Here is a 23,219-nt window from a genome sequence, read left to right on the forward strand (position 1 = left end):
GCATAGGCCCCGAGCAGCGGCACTGGAGCCAGGTGGGTCCTTCCCCACCCAGCGACCCCGCCGAACCTGGCTGTGCCCCGGCCCCCGGTCCCCGACGGCCGCTTGCCCCCCAGGGTGGGTATGTCGCGAAAGGAGCACGAGGGGCCCGAGCCGGAGGCGGCGGCAGGTGACAGCCCCTTCGTAGGGCTGGGCAGAGACGAGCCCCCCAGCGAAGACCCCAACAGGTAACACATTTTCCGCTCTCCGTTGCCTCACAGTTTTGACCTAAGTTGGTGAAAAAAGAGCATACAGGGAGTGACAACCCCACAGGCAGTGCAGCGAGGGGTGTCCTGGGTGACACACACATCCCCCTGTCCACGAGCAGCCACATTCATTAGCGGGGTTCCCAATGTTTCCCAATTAATGTGACCAGCCGGGCAGGCTGTCCCCTCCCTGGACAGGGCAGAGCACGGCCCCATCCCCGTGGGGTGCGTGCCCCTGATGCGCGGGTCCTGTGTTTTGGCCGAGGACGGAGGTGCTGCCCATGGCCCCCCGGCCCAGCACGGAAGCAGCGCTGGACGGCCAGGCCTCCCGGTACTTCGCGGCGCTAGATGCCAGCGTCGGGGGCCTGCAGCAGCGCACGCAGCAGCTGATCGACAGGGTGAACGACAGCCGCAAGGAGGACCACACCGTGATGAGCAGCTTCAGGGAGAGCCTGCTGCTGAAGGTGGGGGCCAGGGAGCGGCGGGGGGCTGCTGGTGCAGGGGGGAGCGGTGGGTGAGGAGACCCCAGCCCACGCCAGCCCCTTGCTGCTGAGCAGGGCTGCACAGCCATGCGGTCTCTGCTTGACGCGTTTAATCGCATTATTCTGCCCGAATTAGCGGCAGGCTGGGGGGCGGTGAGACGAGGTGTCATGGGGAGGGAGCGCCGTGCGAGCAGCCTCTCGCAGGGCACCGGCGCCAGCTGCAGAGCCTGGTGTGCTGTATGCACCGGTGCTTGCTGCTGTGGTGGGGGAAGCGCCCCAGCCCCTTCTGGGGCAGCTGCAGCTGCCTCCAGCCCCACTTTGGGGAGCGGAGGGGACACCAATGTCTCCCCCGTCCCTGCACAGCCGCTGGCTGCCCTTGGCGTCCTCGCTTGGCTGCGCACCGTGCCGGACTTTGCTCCCGCTGGCGTCCCTGCAGCCGGGGGGGCCATGCCGGCAGGGCAGGAGGGGAGGCTCCCGCAGGCCCACACACAGATGGCAGCCTGGCCTTGGCAGCTGCGGCCTGCAGTGACCCAGCACTTGATGGCTACTGTGGTCGGCTCTCCGGCTACCGTGGGCGCAGCTGGCAGCGGCAGCAGCCAAGCCAGGCCGGGAGCTGCGCCAGCCCGGGCGGCCGCAGCTGCCACCCCCCTCTGGGGATGGCAGCCGGGTGCCGGCCGTGCCAGCAACGCTGCCCACCCCCACACCACGGCAAGAGCCATTTCCCCCGTTTTCTGCCCCGGCGCGGCAGGTCTCGGGCCTGGCAGAGCAGCTGGAGGAGCGGCTCTTCCACCTCTACGGCCTCCACAACGAGCTGATCCAGGAGCGGCTGCAGGAGCTAGCAGAGGTGATGGAACGGGTGGGGCAGGCTGAGGCCGAGCTCCGGCAGGTCTGCCGCACCGTGGAGGCAGCCTACCACGACCTCTGCCTGCAGCCCGAGACCTGAGCAGGGCCTCAAATGCACAGAGGCCCCCCCAAACCCGCAGGAGCCCCCCCCGGCCCTGCGGCAGCCCGCCTGCCCTGCGAGTGGGGCCTGTGTTGCCCACTGCTGCTGTGCCAGGGCGGCTGCAAGCGGGAAAGGGCGACTGGCCCAAAAGGGCTTTTCTGTTGCTGTTGGTGTTCGGGTTTAGCACAAATAAAAAGAGCAAAAACCCCAAAGGCTGAATCCAGGGGGCTGCTAGGGCTCTGCCGCCCGCTCGCTTCTGGCCACTTGCCGGGGCAAACCCGGCCGCGCACAGCATGTGCTGAAGCAGGACCCCCTCCCAGTGGCGGAGCTGTGTCCTGGTGGGTTAATTAATGGTGATGAGGCTCACGCTCATGAACGGAGGCTGGCGTGGGGTGGCTTTTCCACCTTTTATTGACGAGTGGCCACGAGGACAGCAAAGGCACTGGGGCAGTTCACTGGCCAAGAGGCTCTGCGGCAGAGCCCAGCACAACCGGGATGCCAGGTCCCATCGGTGACACGAAGTCCTGTCAGTGACAGTGGGTCTGTTCGGCAATACCTTGTCCAGTCAGCAACACCGAGTCCCATCAGTGACATGGGTCCAGTCATTGGCGCTGCCTCCTCAAGTCCTTCCCCGCGAGGAGCGGATGCTTCCCCCACGGGTGACGTCCTGGCCCCGCCAGCGGCAGCACGAGGCCAGTCATGCCGCAGAGCGTCACAGCCACATGCCGCCAGTGCGGTGCTGAGCACTGTCTTCCCCCACTAGCCCCGCGGTGCCGGCGGCTTGCTGGGGGCGAAGGCCTGGATGCCGGTGATGGCTCGGCCCAGGATCAGTGCGTGGATGTCGTGCGTGCCTGTGGGCAAGGGAGCAGCCAGGCCTCGGGGGCGTCCGGCGGTGCCGGTGCTGGCACGACCCCACACCCCTGCCCGGCATGGCGGTACCTTCGTAGGTGTTGACGGCCTCCAGATTCATCAGGTGCCGGATTACGTGGTACTCGTCGCAGATGCCGTTCCCCCCCAGCATGTCCCGTGCCTCCCGGGCGATGGCCAGCGCCTTCCCACATGAGTTGCGCTTCAGCATTGACACCATCTCAGGGGCCGCCCTGTGGGGACAGGGACGCTGACACCCCCCCTGCCACCACTGCCAGACCCCCCCCCCCGGCTCCAGGCCCCCTGCAGCAGCACCCACCTGCCCTCGTCCTTGAGGCGGCCGAGGCGCAGGCAGGCCTGCAGCCCCAGGGCGATCTCTGTCACCATGTCCGCCAGCTTCTTCTGCACCAGCTGGTTGCGTGCCAGCGGCCCCCCAAACTGGCTCCTGTGGCAGAGGGGGGCGGTGGGGCCAGGGGACAGGTGAGACCCCCCCGGGGCACCCCTCGGCCCCAGCGTTACCTGTCGAGGACGTACTGCCGCGCCGTCTCCAGGCAGGCCTCGGCAGCGCCCAGTGCGCCCCAGGCGATGCCGTAGCGAGCGTGGGTCAGGCAGCCGAAGGGGCCCTGGGGCGAGTGAGCGTCACCGGGGTCCCCATCCCATGGCAGGGCCCCCCCACACCCTCGCCATGCCCCCTCTTACCGCCAGGCCATCAGCGTGGGGCAGCAGGTTCTCCTCTGGCACCTCCACGTCATCCATCAAGATCATACCGGTGGCAGAGGCGCGGAGCGAGAACTTGCCCTCGATTTTGGGGGTGCTGAGGCCAGGCATGCCCCGCTCCAGCAGGAACCCCCGCACCCGCCCATCCTCCTCGCACACCGCCCACACCAGGCACAGGTCGGCCGCTGGCGCGTTGGTGATCCTGGGCAAGGGGGGGGTGTCAGGGGGGGCGTGTTGGGGGGTCCCCATCCCCCCATGGTTCAGGACTCACCAGGTCTTGGAGCCCCGCAGCGTGTAGGTCTTGGTGCTAGGGTTATAGCGTGCCCGCGTCTCCATGCGCCCCGGGTCGCTCCCGTGGTTGGGCTCTGTCAGCCCGAAGCACCCCAGCAACTCCCCCCGTGCTGGGGGAGGCGTCAGGGGGATCCCGGGACCCCCATGGCCCCCCATGGCCCCCCCTGCCCAGGTGGCTCCTGTGGCTGGGCTCTACCAGCAGCTCCCCGTGTGGTGGGGTGGTGTCAGGGGGACCCCCAGGAACCCCATAGCCCCCCACCTGCCCCACAGACCCCCCTTCTGCTCCACAGCCCCCCACCTGCCCCACAACCCCCCCCCTTCTGCCCCAGTATCCCCCATCCCAGCCCAGTGTCCCCCCTCGCCTCATGTCCACCCCCAGTGCCGGTCTCACCCAGGGGGGGCAGGAAGCGGTCCCGCTGGGCAGGGGTCCCGTAGGCCAGGATAGGGTGCATGACAAGGGAGGACTGGACGCTCAGCACCGAGCGGTAGCTGCTGTCCACCCGCTCCAGCTCTCGCGCCACCAGCCCGTAGCCCACTGAGGTGGTGCCCGCACAGCCGTACCCTGGGGACAGCATCACCCCACGGAGAACCCCGGGCCCCCCCAGGCGTACCCTGGGGACAGCGTTGCCCCACAGAGACCCTTGGGCCCCCCCAACCCGAGGAATCCCAGCACGGCTCCCCCTGTCCCCTACGGCCCTCTGCCCCCCCCCCAGGAACCACCCTCTACCCCCATGTGAGGACCCTGCCCCCCCCCCCCCACTGCAAGACACCCCCAAGGAGGACCACCGCTTTCCTCAGCCCCTCCAAACCCTCTTGTTGCCCCGGGGGACACCCCAGCCCCTCCCCAGGGGTCTCAACACTCCCCCATGGCACCCTGGACCCCCCCAATAACACCCTAGTAACCCCAAGGGGGACCCCTGGCCCCCTACATCCACCCCTTGTAGCCCCCCAGCTCCCTTGCTGTCTCTACGGGGACCTGAACTCCCCCCTCAGTGACCCCACAGCTCCCCCAAAGTCTCCCCCAGAGGGTCCCGGTTCCCCCATCGCCCCTCACTCACCTTTGATGGTGGGGCCCAGCACACCCAGTGCCCCCATCTCGGACACGATCTCCCGGTCGAAGACTGGGGGGGGTGCACAGTGGGGCGTGAGGGTGGCTGAGATGGGGTGGGGGCAGTGGGGCTGGAGGGTCCCCACACCCCTGCTCCCACCCTTGGCCCTGCAGGGAGGGTGCTCGGGGGGGTGGGGTGGGGTAGCAGGGACATGTTAGGGGGTGCTGGGGAGGATTAGAGGGTATTAGGGGGTGCCGGGGAGAGCAAGGGTATATCTCGGGGGTGCAGGGGGCATCCTGGGGGTATTTGGAGGGTGCCTGGGTGTAATGGGAAGTATCTGAGAGGGGTCACAGGGGTGCCAAGGGGGTACCCTGGGGTGCTGGGGGGGGTGTGGTCACCAAGGGAGAAATGGAGGAGATGGGTCGGGGGGGGGGTGGAGAGCGGTTCTCGGGGTATTTGAGGACACGGGGGAGGATTCTGGGGTTTGGGGCGGAGTTGAGGAGCCGGGGAGGTCGGGGGGGGGGGGGTGTCCGGGTACCCTCGTGGCGGTTGGCGTGCAGCACACGGGGCAGCAGCCGCTCCTGGCAGTACTTGCGCAGGGCGTCGCGCAGCAGCCGCTCCTCGGGGGCCAGCAGCTCCTCCAGCCCCAGCGGGTCCCGCCAGTCGAAGGCGGCTGCAGCTGGGGGGGAGTCAGCACCAGCCCTACGGCCGACCCACACATGTGCCCCCCCAGCAGCGAGGGGGCCGGGAGGGGGAGGCAGCTAGGGGTCTCAGCCCCCTGTCCCCACTCACCCTGCGACGGGGGGGCCGTGCCCCCCCAGCGGACTCCGGTCCGGACCAGGCGCAGCAGCGGGGCGGCGAGTCGCAGCGCCATGGGGGCCTGGGGGGGGACGGACACGGCAGCTGGTCCAGGGACCCCCAACTGCCCCCCTCCCAGGGACCCCCCCAACCACTCCCCTAGAGATCCCCAAGACCCTTAAACACCCCCAGGGCCCCCCCAAGGACCCCTCTGCTGCCCCCGCCCCCCCAGCTGACCCCGACCCCCCCAACGGCCACAGGCCCCCCCCGCACCGTACGAGCTCGGCGGCGGCGAACGGGCCCAGAGGAGCCCGGAACGGCCCGGAGGAGCCCTCGGCCGTGACGTCCCGGGGGGTGGGGTGGGGCGTGACGAGGGGCGTGACGTTAACTCTTGCCTGCCCGGGCTCCGGGGTGGGGCCCAGGGCTGCGGGACCCCCAGACCACCGTCCGGACAGAGCTGGGGGGAGCGGGGGGAGTTGGGGGATTTCGGGGGCCCGGGGGGTCCCCAGGACTGCGGCCGCGGCGCGATGACGTCTCGTGACCCCCCCCCCACCCCGTCCCCACGGAGGCACACGTCGTGGGGTCGGTGCTGTACAGGCTTTATTGGTCCCCGGGCCCCCCCGGCCCCCCCTGTCCCGGGGGCGGGGCGTTTGCATAGCGAGAATGGGGGGGTGATGATGTCACGGGGGGGTGGTGAAGTCACCTGCTTGGCCGGCCCTTGCAGTGATGCCAGTTGCTGTAGTGTGACATCACTGCGTACCTGGGACGCGCCAGCCCCACTCGGTGACCTCACGGCGGCGAGATCACCGCTCGACACCAGTCATTGCCCCCACCCCACTGTCACCACAGCTGTGACACACACCATTCCCACACCTTCGGTTACATCAGAGGTGTGACAGCAGCACCCCTGTTACATGATAACTGTGACATCACCACTCCTACACCATCAGGGACACCGTAACTGTGACATCATCAAATCCACACCACCACCACCGACACTGTAGCTGTGACATCACCACTCCACCGGCACCAGTTGTGGCATCACTTTCACTCCCCAGTGGCTGCTGCCACTGTGATGTCACGGCTCCCCCTCCCCGAGTGACATCAGAGCTGTGCCCTCACCCCTCCCACCCCATCTGTGACATCACCGCTGTGACATCAGTGGGGCAAGAACCAGGGGCAAAAGGGAAACTGTGGTGGGGGGAGGGGGGGGAGACACCCCAAGGCAGGGGCGGGGGGGGCTGCCGGGCCGATGACATCACACCGGGGGGGGCGAGGGGGGGTGTCACAGTATTAACCCTTCGCGTACGCGGGGAGGTGCCGGGGGGGGGGGGGGGCTGCAAGCCGCTTCCCTGGCCGAGGCAGGCGGGGGCCCTGCATGCCTGGGGGTCCCCCCCTATTTACAGCCGCGGCAGGGGGGAAGCTCAGCGGCCGGGGGGGGGGGCCGGCGCTCCGGGGGGGCCCCAGCGCCGCGTCCCCGGGGGCCGCGCCGGGCCCCACCACCACGATGGGCACGGGGGGGCCCCCCGGGGCGCCCCCCCCGCCGGGCCTGCTCGTGCTCCTGCACAGGGCTCAGCGCCTTGGGGGGGCCCCGCGCCCCCCGCTCGGGCTCTTCGCCCCCCGCGGGGGCGGCCTCGGCGCCGGGGGGGCCCCCCAGCAGGAGCGGCAGCTCCTGGCGGCCGAGGCGGCGGGCGGGGGCGGCGGGGGGCGGCCCCTCGGCCGGGCTCTCCCCGTCCCACTCGGCCAGGCTCTGCAGCGGCGGCTCGGCCGGGAAGTCCTTGCGGGCGGCCTCCAGGCCGTGCTTGCGGGGCGCGGCCGCCGCCGCCTTCTCGGGGGGGCCCCGGCGGGCCAGGCGGGGCGACTCGGCGGCCTTGGGGTGCAGCTTGGCGGGGAAGGCGGGGGGCGAGGCGGCGGGCGGCGAGGGCGTGTGGGCCAGCGGCGAGAGCGGGATGCTGCCGGCCGACTTGCAGCGCGCTGCCCGGTACTGCCGCTGCAGCTTCGGGGAGAGGCCCTGCAGCGAGCTGGGCCGCAGGTGGGGCCCGGCCGGCGCCGGCGAGGGCGGCGCGCTGGAGCCCGGCGAGCTGCTGGGCGGGGAGGCCCCTGCGCCGGCGGCGGCGGGTCAGAGCCGGCCGCGGGGCCGGGGCCTCCCGCCGCGACCGGGTTCGGGGGAGACCCCGGGGCCGCGGAGCGCCCGCCCGGCCGCCCCTGCCGCCGTCCCTTTGCGGCTCACCGTAGCGCCCGTTTCCCCCACCGCCCTGCCCCGGCCCCGGCCCCTCACGGCCACCGTAGCCCCGACCCGCCCCCTTCCCGTGGCCCCGCCCCCTCGCTCGCCCCGCCCCGTTGCCATGGCGGCGCGTACCCGTCTCGGCGGCGCGCGGCGGGAGGGCGGGGTCCCGCGCGCGCGCGTGGGTGGGGGAGGCGGGCAGGCTGTCGGAGGAGGAGAGCGAGCGGCTCAGTGACGTCAGCGAGCGGCTCGTGTGCAGCAGCGACGCCTGTCGGGCCAGGTGCCGGAACAGCGCGCTGCGCCGCCTGCCGGCGGGGAGGAGAGTCACTGCGGCGGCCGGGCCCCGCCCCCGCCCCCTGCTCCACCCACACACCCGGCCCCGCCCCCGAGCCCCCCCCCCCCCCAGTTACCCCCAGTTACCCCCCTCCGTCCCCACCTCTCGTGGCCGCCCCCGGCACCGCCCCGGCGGTTCCTCCGCGCCATCTTAGCCCGGGCGCTGCGGCGCCGCGCGGGGCCCAGGCGGATGGACGTGTTCTCCAGCGGCGTCGTTGTCACCAGCACCTTCGTCCCGCTCTGACGCACAGCGGGTCACTGCCACGCCCTGCCACGCCCTGCCACGCCCGGACCCGGGGCCCACCCCCCTGCCAGCACCCACCTCCCCACCGTGACCCAGGAGCCTGCTGTGACCCCACCAGGACCCCCAACCTGGCCGTGACCCATGACCCCCCCATGACCCCACTCTGACCTCCTAGCAACCCTATGACCCTGATGTGACCCATGACCCCACCACAACCTCTCACTCGTGTGACCCCCACATGCCCACAACCCCCATGACCCTCTACCCTGTGACCCCATGACCCCTCATGACCCCTGACCTTGAGGATGAGTTCGACGACCTCGGTGTGCACCAGCCCATGGACAGGCTCCCCATTGACGTGGGTGATGAGGTCACCGGCGCAGAGCCCTGCCTCCTGCGCTGGGCCCCCCTCCTCCACGTGCTGCACCCACAACGCACCATTACCCACAATGCACCGGGGCCACGATGCCCAAGCCCCCCCCGCCATGTCCCCCTGTGCTCCCCAACCCAGACATCACAGCAGATGCTGCAGACAGCCCCCCTGTCCCCCCACATCCCTCCATCCCCACCGCCCCTGACAACATGGTGGTCTCTGTGCGTGTCCCCGTCCCCACATCCCCCTGTCCCCCCCCATGTCCCCGATGTCCCCACCCCACAATCCTCCCTTGTGTCCCCCCGTCCCTTGCTGTCCCACACGATGTGGTGGGCACTGCTGATGTCCCCCCCACATCCCTCCATGTCCCCGTGTCCCCCAACGTCCCCCCATCCCGCTGACCCAGACGACGTGGTGGACGCTGTAGATGTCGCTGTCCCCCAGGTAGACGCGGATGGCACGCAGGGTGAAGCCGAACTTCTTGCCGGGGCGGGGGATGGCGATGGGGGAGCGGGGGGCAGCCACCGCCGGGGCCAGCTCCCGCCCCGGGGACGAGTCCCGCGAGGACGGGTCCGAGGACAGCGACCGCGGGGACATGGGGCTGCCCAGGGGCGAGGAGCCAGGCGCCTCCCCTGCGCCCCCCCGCTGGCACCACACCCACGGACCCAGGCATCCGGGGCACCCACTGCCCCCCACCCATGGGACTGGGGTCCCACCACCCACAGAGACCCAGGCACCCAGGGGAGGCCCCCAGCCCCCCACCCCCCATGGGGACCCAGGCATCCACAGGCACCCTCACCCACCCACCACCCCCCGGGGGGACACAGGGGACCAGGGATCCCCCACCCTTGGGACCCAGGTGTCCAGGGGACCCCTGCCACCCCCCCCCCACCCTTTAGGACCCAGGCACCCTAGGGACCCACACCACCCATGGGGACCCAGGTGACCCTTGGGGGGGGGAGAGGGGGGCCAAGGGAATGGGGGGGTCCCGGAGGGTGGGCTGGGGTCCCTGGGGTGACACCCACCGCTGGGGATGATGACGGAGAGAGCAGTGGCCGACGCTGACTTGGTGACCTTCCCGGGGCCACGGGGGCTGCGCTTGTCACCCCCTGCCTCAGGGGCCACCCCCGGGTGCCGCGGCCGCCGCAGCCCCAGCTCAGCCCGGGGTGGGGGCAGGTCCCCAGCCCGTGGCGCTCGCTCCCCTGGGGGGACGGACTGGTGAGGATCCAGGTGTCTGGAACCCCCCACCAGGGACCCAGGCGTCCAGGACCCCCCCACCCCTCACCAGGGACCCCGATGTCCAGGACTGACCTGGCTCCTCACTGGGTCCATCTGTGGGTCCATCGCGGGGGGGGGCCCCGTTGCGGGGGGGGCGGCCGCTCCTCGGGGGGGGCCCCAGGGCGCCCCGGCTCCAGCAGTGCCGAGAAGCGGCGACGGGCACCCGGGGGGGGGCTGCCCTCACCCTCGGCGGGGGGCCCTTCAGCTGCCGACGGGCGCTTCCTGCGGGGACCCAGGCGTTTGGGGGGGGTTCTGACAACTACACCCACACACACACCCCCCTCTGGGGGAAGCAGGCATTCGGGCAGACCCCAGGGGACCCAGGTGTTGCCCGCCACCTTGGGGACCCAGGCGTGACCCCCACCCAGGGACCCCAGCACGGGCACTCACAGCTCGGGCGAGGCCGTGCGCCAGCCGCGGTCACGGGCGAAGCCATCGCGTCTCCCCTCGTCCCGCGGACGCCCCTTGGCCGCCTTCGGCTCCTGCTGCTGCGAGAGCTGCTCCAGGCTGCTGTACACCTGCGCACCAGCACTACCTCACACCCGCTTGCACCAGGCTTGGCACGGGGGTTGCATGAGGATTTGCACGGGGCTGTGTGTGAGGAGCCTGCACTGCACGGGGCCACACGAGGTCCTGTGCGTCCCCACGTCCCCCTATCCCAGCCCATCACTGCGCGTCCCCACCCCTCCGTACCACCCCGTCCCCCCACCTTGCTGAAGCGGGGGGAGCAGGATGAGAACTGCCGGATCTCCACGGGTTCATCCTCCGTCGTGTCCTCATCCTCATAGGAGGTGACGTGGGGGTACCGGTCTGAGCGTGCTGCAGGAGGCAGGGGTGAGGGGGGAACATGGGGTGGGGGGTCCTGTAGGGTGACCCCAGGGGGGCCCAGGGGTGAGGAACCATAGAGGGGGCCCTCCCAGGGACCCATGAGTGTGGGGGGGCTAGAAGGTCCCCTGAGGGGTTGTCCCTGGCTGGAAGTCCTGGGGGGTGTGTGGGGTGCCAAGGGGGTGACCCCTGGGAGGGAATGTGGGGTGGTCCCAGGGTTGGGGGTCCTGAAGGGGTCCCGAGGTGTTCCCAGGGGTGCCCCGGGGGTCCCTCACTGTCGAAGTAGCTGGTGTCCTCCTCAGACTCCAGATGCGGCACAAACTCAGCTTTCTGCCTCAGCAGCCCTGTCCAGTCGAGTGCCGCGAAGAAGCCATGAGCCTTCACCTCCTGTGCCCCCCCTGCGGGGACAGGGATGGGGTCAGTGGGGGCAGGAGCCCAGGGGGGAGGGCAGGGGCGGGGGGGGTCTCACCAGCCCCGAGGCGACGCAGGGGGTCGGGCTGCAGGAGGCAGGAGATGAGGTGCTGGGCATCAGGGGGCAGCGCCTCGTCCCCCTCCGGCCACAGGATCTCGTCTGACGTGGTGGGGACAGAGGGGGACATGAGAGCACAGGGTCATGGCTGCCAGCCCCATCATGTCCCCATTTCCCCCTACCCATCCCTGAACCAGGGATGACCTGCCCTGTCCCCATGCCCCCATCCCCACATACCCGAGATGACCTACTCCATCCCCGTGTCCCTGTGTCCCCCCATGTCCCCATCCCTGTACTAGAGATGACCTGCCCCATCCCCGTGTCCCCCCTGTACCCAAGATGACCTGCCCCGTGTCCCCCCTGCATCCCCGTCCCCAAGATGACCTGCCCTGTCCCCTCATGTCCCGTCCCCCCCCCCGCCATGCGTCTGTCCCCATACCGGAGATGACCTGCCCGAAGAGCTCCTCGGGGGTGTCCCCAAAGAAAGGGACGCAGCCCACCAGGAACTCGTAGAGGACGATGCCCATTGCCCACCAGTCCACCGGCTTCCCATAGCCCTGCCGCAGGATCACCTCAGGTGCGATGTACTCGGGGGTGCCGCACACCTGGGGGCAGGGGCAGGGTCGGCCACGCCCCACCACACCCCAACGGCCCCGCCCCAATGGCCCCACCCGGCCCCACCCACCTGCTTGTCGCGGAACTCGCGGGCATCCTTCTCCATGTGGCCCTCGTAGAGGTTGGTGGTGAGGCTCATCAGCCCCATCTTGGAGAGCCCAAAGTCCGTCAGCTTCACGTGGCCCAGCGAGGTGATCAGCAGGCTGCGGGGACCCAGGCGTCCGGCGGGGACCCAGGTGTCCGGCATCCCCCCGGCCCTCCCCCAGACCGGTGTCGTTCCCCCCGCCCTGGCCTTGGGGGACCCCAGTCTCCAGGCATACTTGTCGGGCTTGAGGTCCCGGTGGACGATGCCATAGTTGTGCAGGTACTCGAGGGCCAGGACGGTCTCGGCAAAGTAGAGCCGGGCCAGCTCCAGCGGCAGCGCCCCGATGTGCTTCAGCAGTGTCGCACAGTCCCCGCCTGGGATGGGGGGACATGGGGGGACACAGCAGTATGCATCACAGCATCACCCACCACCATCCAGCACATCCGAGCGGGACACAGAGCACCCACACAGATGTAAAACACTGTGGCAGGACGTAAAACCGCCCCATCGTGACATAAACCACTCTGTCGTGACACAAACCACCCCACACTGCACTGCCCGGCCCTGTACCACAATGCCCCGCTCCATATTGTGATGCCTGGCCCCATATCATGACACATAACCCTGTATTGCAATGCCCAGCCCCTCATCGTACCACCCAGCGCCACATCATGATGCCCAGCCCCATATCACAAAGCCCAGCTCTCTATCACGATGCCCAGCCCTGTACTGCGGCACCCAGACCTGTATCACGATGCCCAGACCCATACCATAACATCCAGCCCAGTATCACGATGCCCAGCCCTGTATCGCGATGCTCAGTCCCGTACCGCGACACCCGTCGGCCCCGTGCCCACCTTCGACGTACTCCATGACCATGCAGAGGTGGCGGCGGGTCTGGAAGGAGCAGAACATGCTGACGACGAAGGGGTTCTCGGCGAAGGTGAGGATGTCGCGCTCCACGAACGCCTGCTCCACCTGGTTGCGCAGCAGCAGGTTCTGCTTGTTGATCTTCTTCATGGCGAAGCGCTGGCGCGTGGCCGTGTGCCGCACCAGGTACACCGCCCTGCCGGCACAGCCGCACGTCATGCCGCGACGGGGACCCCGGTGTCCGGGACCCCCCCCACAGGGACCCCGGCATCTGGGGCCGCTCACCCGTAGGCGCCATTGCTGATGAGTTTGATGGTCTCGAAGTCGCCTTCGCCCGGCGGCTTCTTTGCCCTGGGGACAGCGCTGCGGCCCTGGGGGGACGTGGGGTGACACGGGGACACAGGGGGACACAGGGAGGGACACACAGGGACCCTGCCCCGGTGCCCACCTCAGCCCCCTCCTCGGGCTCCGGCGTGTTGCTCCCGCCGCTGTCGGGCTCCTCCAGATGCACCACGTCTGCAGGGACACAGGGTGTAACACATGTGCGGGGACATGGGGTGTCACACGTGTGCACCCCCGGTATACAACACCCCACATATGCAGCCCTCCAGCACGCGCCCCCCGTGCATGCTCCCACACACGTGCATGCCCCTTGCATGCTCCCACATGTGTGTGCATGCCCCCACAGGCATGTGCAAACCCCGTGCCTGCCCCGCGGCCGCTCGCACACCGCGTGTACCGGGGAAGGGGTCCCGTGCCAGACCCAGCTGCCCGATGATGTAGCGAGGGATGTCGGCCTTCAGCAGCCCCTCGCGGGCCTGGCCCTCTGCCGCCGCCAACAGCTGGTAGAACTCGGCCGGGTCGAACTCCTGCACCAACACGCCCCAGCACGTGTGTGCATGGGGGGACACGCATCGTCACACACGTGCACACAGGGACGTGCACCAGCACAGTGCGGTGCACCAGCAGACAGTGGGGGCATGTGCTGGTGCACATGGGTCTGCACGCGTGTGAGAGCGTGTGTGACTCATGTGTGTGCGCACACCAGGACACGCGTGTGCACCAGGACATGTGCGCATGTGCACGTTTGAGCCCAAACGCGTGTGTACACGTCTGTCGCTGCGCCTGCACCGACACACGCACACACTTGCCAGACCACACGGATGAGCACGCGTGTGCCGGCGTGCACCGACAGTCACAGGTGAGTGCACACGCGTGTGGCCCCCCCGGCCCCTCCCGCCTTTGTCTCGGTGGTCCCCGGGATGCGCCGTTGCCATGGCGCTGCCCCGGCAACACGGCCGTCACCATGGCAACAACAGTCCTGCCTCCCCATTGGCCGTGCGCAGGGATTGGCCAGGGCGTTGTCAGGGTGACCGGAAGGGCTTCGTCTGATTGGACAGTTGGGATGGTGCAAAATGGGATGGGGGGGGGGGGGGATGCTGGGGGGGCTGTCACAGGGCCTGGATGCCTGGGTCCCCTGGGGATGGGGGGGGGGTCCCGGGGGACTCACCAGGCACTCGAGCAGCCGGGCAGGGCGGGAGATGATGATGAGGAGTTTCTTCACCAGCTGGGTGATGAAGGCCACCTCCTCCGACTCCGAGCGCTCGTAGGCCTGGAGGGGGAACGCAAAGGGGTCAGGGGATCCCAGGGGACCTGGGGGTCGGGGTATGCTGGGGAGTCACATAGGGTCCTGTTGGGCCCTGGGGGGGTCCCATGGGCCCCGGGGCATCCCCTTGGGTCTCATTAGGTCCAGCAGGGTCCCACCAGGTCCTTGGGGAATCCTGTTGGGTCCCATTGGGTGCCCTTGGGTGCTGAAGGTTCCCATTGGGCCCTGTATGGCCCGGGTGCATCCCCATTAGGTGCTGAGGGTGCCATTGGGCTCCACCGGGACCAGCTGGGTGCTGTTGGGTCCCTTGGGGCACTGTTGGGTGTCACTGAGCCTCTTTGGGCCCCGTTGGGTGCCAATGGGTCTGCAGTGGGCCCTGTTGGGTCCATGTTGGGCTCTGTTGGGCGCTGCTGGGCACCATTGGGCCCTGATGGGTCCCTTTGGGCCCCATTGGGTGTCACTGAGCCCCGTTGGGTGCCAATGGGTCCTGTTGGGCCCTACTGGGTGCTGTGGCTCACGTCCTGCAGCAGCCGCTCCATGTTCTCCTGCAGCTCGTAGAAGTAGCCGGCGGTGATGAGGCCGTGCCGGGCCTTGGCCAGGCAGTCACGCGCCAGCTCGACCAGCTGGTGCTGGATGAAGCTGAGGGCACCATCGGCCAGCGGCGTCCCCCCGGGGCCGCAGCCCCGCACAAACTCCTCCAGCCGCTCCTCCATCTGTGCCGTCGCCTGCGGGACCCAGGTGGACGTGCTGCCCACGGCTCCCGACACCCCCCACAGCCCCCTGGGGCCCCCCAAGACCCCATAACCTCCTCCAGTGCCCCACAGCCACCCCAGACCCCCCAGAGCTGTCGCACCTCCCCTCCAGGAACCTCAGAGCCCCCATGATCCCCCCTAGATACCTCATAACACCCCAAGACCTCCATAACCCTGCCAGGACCCCCCCAAGACCCTATATCCTCCCTCAGTGCCCATTAGCTGCCCGAGACCCCCCCCAGAGCTGTTCCGTAACTCCCCAACACCCATAGCCCCCCCCCACCAGAACCCCCCAAGACCCCATGTCCTCCCCCAGTCCCACATAGCTCCCCCAGCCCCCCACATCCCCCCAGCCCCACCTTGGGGAACCGCTCCTTGTAGACATGGTTCATCATCACGATCTCGTTGTCGTGGGACGAGGGCGAGCGTCCAGGGCTGGGGGGGCACCGTTGGCACACATGGGACCCGCAGCATCCCCCCCCCCCAGCGTCCCTACCGCTGATACCTGCGGGACCCCCAGCATCCCTCCATGGCATCCCCACGGGGAACCACGGTGTCCCCATTCCACCTCCCTGATGTCCCATGGCCACGGTGTCCCCATCATCCTGCTGTCTCCCACCCCATGGTGCCCTGATTCCCCCGTGGTGTCCCCAAGCCCCATGGTGCCCCCCAAAGCCCTGGTTCCCCTCCCCCAACACCATGGTGCCCCCCAGCCTCCTGGTGCCCTGATTCCCCCATGGAGTCCCCCCCAGCCTCTTGGGGTCCCCAACCCTCCCAGTGCCCCAGCCCCACCTGAGGCTCCGTGAGCGGGGACGTGGGGCCGGCCCCCCCCGGGCCCCTCCATCCTCCTCGGCCAGGCTCTCGGAGCTGCCGAAGTGGCGGGAGAGGAAACGCAGCTCCTCCGGCGTCGGCTGCGCTGGCAGCTGGTGCAGGCGCTCCTGCGACGAGCACGAGGACTGCGCGCCCGCATCACCCCTCCGACCCCGCGGACCCCCACCACGCCCCAGGAATCCTCATAGGCCCCCCTATGGACCCCCCCATGGCACCCCACAAGGACCTATGGCCACCCATGGGGACCCGCTGGCCCCACCATAGTCCCCCAACTGCACCCCATGGACCTTCCATGATGCCCCACTGCACCCCATGGGGACCCCTGGCCACCTGCCGACCCCGCCCCAGGCCCCCACTAGTGGGACCCACACCTAAGCCCACAGCCAGACCCGTGCTAGAACCCACCCACAGACCCCTGGCCAACCCCCCCCCGGACCCCCAGTCACCTTCCCATCAGCCACCCCCCCTGCCATGGGGAGGATGCCCCAGTGGGTCCCCTGGATGTGGGGGGCTCCGGGGCCCCCGACTCACCGAGACAGTGGAGCTGGGGGTGTTGGTGCCATAGCCGGAGGAGGGCAGCGAGGCCAGAGACCATCGGCGCCCATCGGCACTGGGGGAGGGGGTGGGTGTCGGCGGACCCAGGTGTCCAGGAGACCCCCACCAACGCCCCTGAGCTGGGATGGGACCCAGGCACCTGGGTACCTCCCCCCATCAGCACCTGGGTGCCTGGGTCCCCCCCAGACACCTGGGTCCCCCCTCCAGATGCCCAGGTCCCCCCCCCCCCCCGATGCCTGGGTACCCCCACTGGACGCACGGGTCCCCTTACCGGCGGGAGGAGGCAAAGGAGAAGTGGGCCGGGTTGCTGGGCGAGAAGTTGCGGGGACTGTCCAGGGGGCTGCTGCCTGCGGGGGGGGGGGCAGGGGGAACAAGGAGGTGATGTCACCACTGCCCCGCCCTGACACCCCTGCCCTGCCAGGCCCCACCCACACCAGAGGGGGGGGCAGGGCCAAACGGATGCAACCCACCCCAGGGGAAAAGGGGGGGCCAGAAGGGACCCCAGGGGCTGGGGGGGGCTCTCCATGCTTTGGGGGTCCCTGTAGGTACCAGGGAGGCCAGTGGGGTTATTGGGGCTGGGGGGGGGCAATAGGTCCCTTGGGGGGATCCCAGCGTTTTGGGGGGGTCCTTGGGCAGGCCCTATTGATCCCTGGATCTTTATGGGCTCCTTTGGGGGTTTCTGGGGGGACCTGGGGGGTTCCAGGGCCTTGGGAGGGGGTTGGGGGGCAGTGGGGTTCTGGGGGTCTCACCGATGTGTCCGGGCAGCGGCGAGTGGGGCCGCGGGAGGGTGGGGGAGGTGCTGGTCAGGATCAGGCTCTTCCGGTTGCTCGTGCGGCAGCTGGGGGAGGGTGGGGGGGCCGTCGGGGGGAGGCCAGGACCCCCCCTCACAGACGCTCCCCCCCCCATGTGTGTCTTCACACCCGAATGTGCTCATGACACCCAAAGGCACCCGGGGGGGCCATCCACAGCCCCCACCAGGGGGTGCAGGAATGGGGGGTGGGGGGGGCAGTGCCCATGGGCGGGCTCATGCGGCTGGGGGGGGCTGGGGATGGAGGATGAGGAAGGAGGGTTGAGGGCCGGAGGATGCGGATGAAGGAGGGAGGAGGATGGAGGAGAAGAGATGAAGGGTGAGGATGAGGATGAAAGAGGACGAGGGTGAAGGATGAGGACGAGGATGGGGATGAGGATGGAGAAGGGATGAAGGCTGAGAATGAGGATGGAGAGGGGATGAGGATGGGGATGGAGAGGGATGAAGGCTGAGGATGAAGGATGGGGATGGGGAAGGGATGGAGTTTGAGAATGAGGGTGGGATGGGGGGAGGAAGGCCGAGGCCCCGGGTACCTCTTGGTGCGGCGGAACATGCTGCTGCCCACCAGGATCGGCATCGGGGGGTCCAAGAGCCCGGGGGGGGGCCGGGGATTCCGGGGCGGCGGCGCCTCGGCGGGGCGGGGGGGGGGGGGAACGCGGCGGCAGCGGCTGCAGCGGGGCGGGGCCGGGGGCGGGGCCGGGGGCGGGGCCCGGGCGGTGGGTGCAATGGGGGCGCAATGGGGGGGCGATGGGGGCGCAATGGGGGGGGGGTCTCACCTGCTGCTCTTTCGCGGCAGCGGCAGATCCTTCTGCAAAACGCGGCAGAGGGTGGGGGGCGGCCCGGACCCCCCCCGAAGCCCCCCGATCCCTCCGGACAGACCCCCACCCCCCGCAGCAGCGCTTGGAGGGGGGGGACACCCCGGGCCCTGCCCCGTTGCTAGGGGGCCCAGGCTCCCGTTCCGTTCCCCCCCCAGGGCCCCCTTATGTCTGAAGCCCCCTCCCAGATCTGGCAGCCCCGGACACCCACAGCCCTGCAGCCCCCCCGGTACCGGGTCCGCATCACCCCCCTCCCCGGTGCTGACGCCGCCCGAACCGACCTTCCCGGTACGGGGGCTGCATTCCCCCCCCCTCCTCGTATCCGCCCTGCCCGGTACAGCCCCCCCCCCCCGGACCGGGCCTCCACCCTCCCGGTACCGACCGACCCCCGCCCCCGCGCGGTACCGACCCCCCCTCCGCCGGTACCTGCAGCCGCCGCCGGCGGATCACGCCCGAGTCGTCCATGGCGCCGCCGCTGCCGGTGCGGGGGGGTCCCGGCCCCCCCCCCCCGCGCCCCCGGTGCCCGCAGCCCCCCCCCTCAGCCGCCCGCCGCCATCCTCCGCCGCGCGGGACCCCCGGGAGCGCCCCGCCCCCCGGCCCCGCCCAGCCCCGCCCCCACGAGGGGACCCGGCCGTCCGGAGGGGGGGGAACGGCCCCACCCCGGGGAGGGGGGGTTTAACCCCTGCGCTGCCAGGACCCCCCCCGGCTCGCCCCCCCCCTCCAGCGCTGTCCGCGGTGCTGAACCGGCCGCGCTCTCCAGGCCGGACGCCGGGGTCCCCTCGGGGGGGGGGGGGGGGGGCGCCCCGGCCCCCCCCCCCCCGTGTGTGTGTGTCCCGTGTTAATATTCGGCAATACGGCAGAGCCCCCCCGCCACGACCCCCCTCCCCCGCCTCATTAGTGACATCACAGCACCGTAACCCCCCGAAAAACGCGCCCAAAAGAGGGGGTGTGGGCGGGGCTGCTCAGGGCCCCCCCCCAGTGACCCCCCGGTACCCCCCCCGGATTAGACCCCTAATCCTCCGGGATTGAGGACATGGCGATTTCCAGGCGCCCGGCCAGGACCGATTAAGTTGGGGGGGGGGAAACACGGGCCAGACACCTGGGTTCCCTTCCCCCCACGGGGGGGGACGATGACATGACAACACGACAACATGACAACACGACAACATGACAACACGACAACATGACAACACGACAACATGATCATGGGGGGGGCCACAACCCCTCCCCAAATCCAGGGAGTCCCAAACACCCCCCCCCAAACTCCAGCATAATGGGGTCTGTGCACCCCCACCCTGCAACACCACAGACCCCCAAAAGGTACAGACACCCCCCGTGTCCCCTTCCCTGTGACTCCCCCAACTTCACAGGGGGAATAAATAGGTTTGTTGCTACCCTGGGCCCCCCCCCCCCGCAAAAAAGAAGTGGATTTGGGGTTTTTTCGCCATTCTTTGTAAAAAACCAACCACTTGCTTTATTAGGGGGTGGGGGTTGGGGGCCCCCATTTCAGGGGGGGTCACAGCTCGGCCAGGGGCCGCAGGCTGCGCTCATGGAAGAAGCGGTGGGGGGGTCGCCGGGCCGGGGTCCGGGCGAAGTAGGAGAGCACCGAGGGGGGGGCCGTAGGGTCCTGCTTGGGGTCCTCATCAGCCCTGGGGGGTGGAGGTCAGTGACCCCAGGGGAGGCACAGGGGACCCCAGAGTCCGTGGGGGGGGTTCTGCCCACCCCCCCCCCGAACTGCAAGGCAAGGACCCCTGTGCCCCTTACCAGTGCATGGGCCCCTGGTGTCCCCCCATTGCATGGGAACACTCCCCCAACCTCGTCCCCCCCATTGCAGAGACACAACCTCCTGTGTCCCCCCCATTGCACAGGTCTGGTGTCCCCCCCCAGCCCCCCCATAGCACAGATGGGGCCCCCTTGTGCCCCCCCCAATTACACAGGGACCTTCCCCTTTTCGTCCCATAGCCCCTTCACCACAGACCCCCCCACAGCATCACAATGGGATCCCCCTGAGCCGCAGCAGCCCCTGTGCGATCCCCCCCGGACCCCCCCCCTCGTACCACTTGATGGGGACCCCCCCGCGCTGCAGCAGCTCCTGCGCCGTCCCCCAGCTGAAGCGCACGAACTGGGGGAACCCAAAGACAGGCTCGAGGTGCCGCCGCAGCCACTCCTTCGTCTTGGGGTCTGGGGGGGGAGAGCCATGAGGGGCACCTGGACATCGGGGTCCCCCGGGGGCCAGACCCCCCTGTGCCCCCCCCCCCAGCCACTCCTACCGTTGGGGTACCCTGAGCCATAGTCCCGGTCGATGTCCTCCAGGTCCTCCACAAACTTCCAGTGCTTCACAGCCCAGTCACGGGCCACCTGGGGGGGAGCAGAGGGATTTGGGGGGCCCCAGAGAGATTATGGGGGTCTGGGCCCCCCCCATGAAACTCACTGCCCAGGGTGCAGCTGGGTCTGGGGCAGAGTGAGGGAGTAGATGTGGGGTGTTGGGGGGGATGGCCCCTGGAGGGTGGGTATGTTTTCGGGGGGGGGGGGGGTGTTTGGTGCCCACCTTGGCGCAGATGCTGGCAGCGCTGACAACGGGGAAGAGCCCATCAGCTTTGGGGCGCACGGTCACCTCCAGCCCCGGGAAGCGCTGCCGCAGCTTCGCCTCATACTTCTCCGCCGGTCCCACTGTGTCCACGAACACCTGGGGGAGCCCCGGTCCCCCAAAATCACCCCCAGCTCCCCAAAAATCACCCCTGGCTCCTTGATCCATTCTGCCATCCCCCCAGTACCCCAAAACCCCTGCAAAAGCTCCTCAACCCCCCCAAACCCTCTGCTGCACCCTGACCCCCCCTCCTCAAAAGCACCCCCAAAGCAGTCCCAAATCAACCTGGAGCCACCCGCCACCCCAAAATCCACCCTAAATCACCCCAAACAATCCCAGACTCCCCCCGCATCCCCCCAAAACACCCCAAATTCACCCCAAAGCAACACAGAGCCCCCTCCAGAGCCCCAACTCTCCCCCCAAATCCTCAGCCCAGTGAGGGAAACCAAGGCACAGAGGGAGGAGAAAGGTGGGGTTCACCCTCAGCCCAGGGCCCCCCCAGTTCCCCCGTCTGCACCTGGGCGGCCCCCACACCCTCCAGCCCCCCCAAACCCACCTCGGCCACCTGCACCCCAGAGTCTAGCGCGAACTGGATGAGGCCCACGGCTGTATCGTGCGATAGCTCGTTCAGGTTGTACTTGGCTCTGGGGGGGTCGGGGGGGTGTCACCTCCCAGCAACCCAAATGGGGAGCAACCCCCCCAGCACCCCGAACTGGGGGGGTGGTGGGGCAGGAGATGGAGACTGCAGGAACCAGGTTTAGGGAGTCAGGGGCACCCAAAGGGTGCTGGGGGGCCCAAGGGGGGTCCCAGAGGGGTCTAGGGGACCCTGGGGAGGGGTTGGGGGGTCTTACCGCTGCTGCATGCAGGCAGAGATGTGGTTGGGGGTGCCCCAGCAGGGTTTGGGGGGCCCTGGGGGTGTCGGGGGGGGTCTCACTGCTGCTGCATGCAGGCAGAGATGTGGTTGGGGGGGCCCCGGTGGGGTTTGAGGGGCGCTGGGAGTGTCAGGAGGCGGGTCTCACTGCCGCTGCATGCAGGCAGAGATGTGGTTGGGGGGAGCCCTGGTGGGGTTTGGGGGGCCCTGGGGGTGTCGGGAGGGGTGTCTCACCGCTGCTGCATGCAGGCAGAGATGTGGTCGGGGGGCAGCACATGCAGTGCCCAGCCCAGGATGTCGCTCGCCGCCTCCAGCAGCCCAAAGCGTCGCTCCCGCTCCCCCTCTGACAGCGTCTTTGAGTCTGGGGGCAGGGGGGGACAGGGTGAGGGACCCTCCCGGACTCCCCAACTCCCCCCAGGAACCCCCAGCCATCCCAGGACCCCCCAACATCCCTCGTGCCCCAAACCCACCCTTGGGACCTCCAAACCTCCCCCCCCCCAGGACCCCCCCGGGTTCCCCAACACCCCCTCCCAGTGCCCCCCCCCCCCGAGACGCTCCCACCTGCCACCCCCAGCGCCTCCAGTTCCTCCAGCTTCTCCACGGGGCAGTAGCAGATCCCATAAACCATAGGCCCTAGAGGAGGGGGCGCGGGGGGGTGAGACCGGGGCGGGAGGAAGGACACCCCCCCCCCCCCAGCCCAGTGCAAACCGCAGCCGCGCCACGTGCAGCCGCCCCCCGACCACCCCCCCCCGACCCCGACCTCACCCAGCACCGGCCCCCGCCCCGCCTCGTCCACGCCGAGGGCGCAGGGCCGGTGGCGGCAGAGGGGGGGCACGGCCGAACCGAACCGCCCCGCGCCCGCCGGGTCCCGCTCCAGCCGCGCCAGCGCCATCGCGGTGGGGGGCGGGGTTTGGGAGGGGAGTGGCCCGCGCACAGCCCCCTGGGAGATAGGGGTTACAGGGGGCACCCCCATAGACCAGCCCCCCCCGGGGGTCACGGCGGGGTCCCGGACGTCTGCGTCCCGCGGGGGTGGGGGGGGAGTCCCGGCCGGGAAGTGCCGCCCCGGGGCGGGCGGTGCCGGGCAGCGCGGGTGGGGGTTCCCGGAACGGCCCCCGCCTGCCCATATATGGGCATGGCTGCGTCAGCGGGGAAAGCCCCGGCACCGCCCTCTTCCGCTGACGTCGGTGCCCCCGGGCTCTGGGGGCCGCGGGGGGGGGGGGGGTCCCACCGGGCGAGGCGGGACACGCCGGCGAGGGCACACGGACACACACACACACACACACACGAACCCCCCCCCAGAACACAGCACAATTAGACCCATTATTACAATTATTATTAATTAAATACAAACGTACAAAAAAAATAAACAGTGACAACAAAACGCCCCCGACCCCCCTCGGACGCGGGGGCACCGGCGGGGCCTGTAAACGTTACAGGGGGGGTTCCCCCCCCAATACACCCCCCGCTTGGGGTGCACAAAACAGGGGCTCAGCCCCCCACAAAATGAGTCCATCCCGGGGATATCCCGCCCGGGTGAATCCCCAGTTTGGGGGACCCGACCCTGCGGGTCCCCCCCAGGCCCGGAGGGGTCCCCAGGCCCAGCTGGAGGGCACCCCCAGACCGGGTTTGGGGGTACCCGGTCCATCGCACAGGTCCCGTTCCCGCAGGCCCTGGGGGTCCCCCAACCCC

General features: G+C 69.7%; 4 protein-coding genes across 6 annotated transcripts; 1 reads left to right on the forward strand and 3 right to left on the reverse strand.

The window, feature by feature from the left end:
• Positions 1-93: 93 nt before the first annotated feature.
• SYCE2 (synaptonemal complex central element protein 2) lies at positions 94-1,998 on the forward strand. The gene is made up of 2 exons (XM_052799137.1): positions 94-706; positions 1,473-1,998. Exons 1-2 carry the CDS (start codon positions 524-526, stop codon positions 1,665-1,667), a joined length of 378 nt encoding a protein of 125 aa, XP_052655097.1. The 5' UTR covers positions 94-523; the 3' UTR covers positions 1,668-1,998.
• A 62-nt stretch (positions 1,999-2,060) lies between these two features.
• On the reverse strand, positions 2,061-5,696 carry GCDH (glutaryl-CoA dehydrogenase). 2 transcript variants are annotated; one of them, XM_052799128.1, is made up of 11 exons: positions 5,663-5,696; positions 5,384-5,471; positions 5,130-5,264; positions 4,601-4,663; positions 3,934-4,104; positions 3,523-3,652; positions 3,234-3,453; positions 3,054-3,157; positions 2,854-2,979; positions 2,607-2,767; positions 2,061-2,518 (listed from the first exon to the last, which is right to left on the reverse strand). In XM_052799128.1, the coding sequence occupies exons 2-11, from the start codon at positions 5,463-5,465 to the stop codon at positions 2,427-2,429; spliced, it is 1,284 nt and encodes a 427-aa protein (XP_052655088.1). In that variant the 5' UTR covers positions 5,466-5,471; positions 5,663-5,696; the 3' UTR covers positions 2,061-2,426. The 2 variants fall into 2 exon arrangements, with proteins under 2 accessions (XP_052655088.1, XP_052655089.1); XM_052799129.1 differs by having other exon boundaries at positions 5,668-5,686.
• A 955-nt stretch (positions 5,697-6,651) lies between these two features.
• MAST1 (microtubule associated serine/threonine kinase 1) lies at positions 6,652-18,658 on the reverse strand. The gene is given in 28 exon segments (XM_052799139.1): positions 6,652-7,489; positions 7,749-7,918; positions 8,050-8,186; positions 8,489-8,611; positions 8,966-9,195; positions 9,589-9,765; positions 9,875-10,053; positions 10,055-10,063; positions 10,232-10,359; positions 10,551-10,660; positions 10,942-11,064; positions 11,136-11,237; positions 11,575-11,740; positions 11,821-11,953; positions 12,071-12,209; positions 12,693-12,901; positions 12,991-13,076; positions 13,154-13,221; positions 13,445-13,574; positions 14,216-14,317; positions 14,830-15,036; positions 15,423-15,498; positions 15,856-16,019; positions 16,426-16,504; positions 16,721-16,796; positions 17,199-17,287; positions 18,034-18,065; positions 18,499-18,658. Coding segments are annotated over 28 exon segments (3,987 nt in total). The 5' UTR covers positions 18,538-18,658; the 3' UTR covers positions 6,652-6,785.
• An 857-nt stretch (positions 18,659-19,515) lies between these two features.
• On the reverse strand, positions 19,516-22,685 carry RNASEH2A (ribonuclease H2 subunit A). Of its 2 annotated transcripts, XM_052799722.1 has the most exons (8): positions 22,296-22,422; positions 22,092-22,163; positions 21,765-21,891; positions 21,216-21,303; positions 20,621-20,758; positions 20,343-20,430; positions 20,130-20,253; positions 19,516-19,721 (listed from the first exon to the last, which is right to left on the reverse strand). In XM_052799722.1, the coding sequence occupies exons 1-8, from the start codon at positions 22,420-22,422 to the stop codon at positions 19,589-19,591; spliced, it is 897 nt and encodes a 298-aa protein (XP_052655682.1). In that variant the 3' UTR covers positions 19,516-19,588. The 2 variants fall into 2 exon arrangements, with proteins under 2 accessions (XP_052655682.1, XP_052655681.1); XM_052799721.1 differs by lacking the exon at positions 21,216-21,303 and having other exon boundaries at positions 22,296-22,685.
• Between the last annotated feature and the right edge of the window lie 534 nt (positions 22,686-23,219).

Source organism: Harpia harpyja, chromosome 10 (genome assembly GCF_026419915.1).
Source record: "Harpia harpyja isolate bHarHar1 chromosome 10, bHarHar1 primary haplotype, whole genome shotgun sequence".
Lineage (NCBI taxonomy): Eukaryota > Metazoa > Chordata > Aves > Accipitriformes > Accipitridae > Harpia > Harpia harpyja.

Bases quoted from the DNA above. Each gene is read 5' to 3' on its own strand.
- SYCE2 (XM_052799137.1), top strand. From the start codon at position 524: ATGGCCCCCCGGCCCAGCACGGAAGCAGCGCTGGACGGCCAGGCCTCC. The intron at 707-1,472 runs GTGGGGGCCAGG...CCGGCGCGGCAG, and splicing joins GGGAGAGCCTGCTGCTGAAG to GTCTCGGGCCTGGCAGAGCA.
- RNASEH2A (XM_052799721.1), bottom strand. From the start codon at position 22,654: ATGGGCAGGCGGGGGCCGTTCCGGGAACCCCCACCCGCGCTGCCCGGC. The intron at 22,164-22,295 runs GTGAGGTCGGGG...CCCCTCCTCTAG, and splicing joins GGGGCGGGGGCCGGTGCTGG to GGCCTATGGTTTATGGGATC. The intron at 21,892-22,091 runs GTGGGAGCGTCT...CCCTGCCCCCAG, and splicing joins GGAGGCGCTGGGGGTGGCAG to ACTCAAAGACGCTGTCAGAG.
- GCDH (XM_052799128.1), bottom strand. From the start codon at position 5,465: ATGGCGCTGCGACTCGCCGCCCCGCTGCTGCGCCTGGTCCGGACCGGA. The intron at 3,158-3,233 runs GTAAGAGGGGGC...CACTCGCCCCAG, and splicing joins CCCACGCTGATGGCCTGGCG to GGCCCCTTCGGCTGCCTGAC. The intron at 2,980-3,053 runs GTAACGCTGGGG...CCTCTGCCACAG, and splicing joins CGGCAGTACGTCCTCGACAG to GAGCCAGTTTGGGGGGCCGC.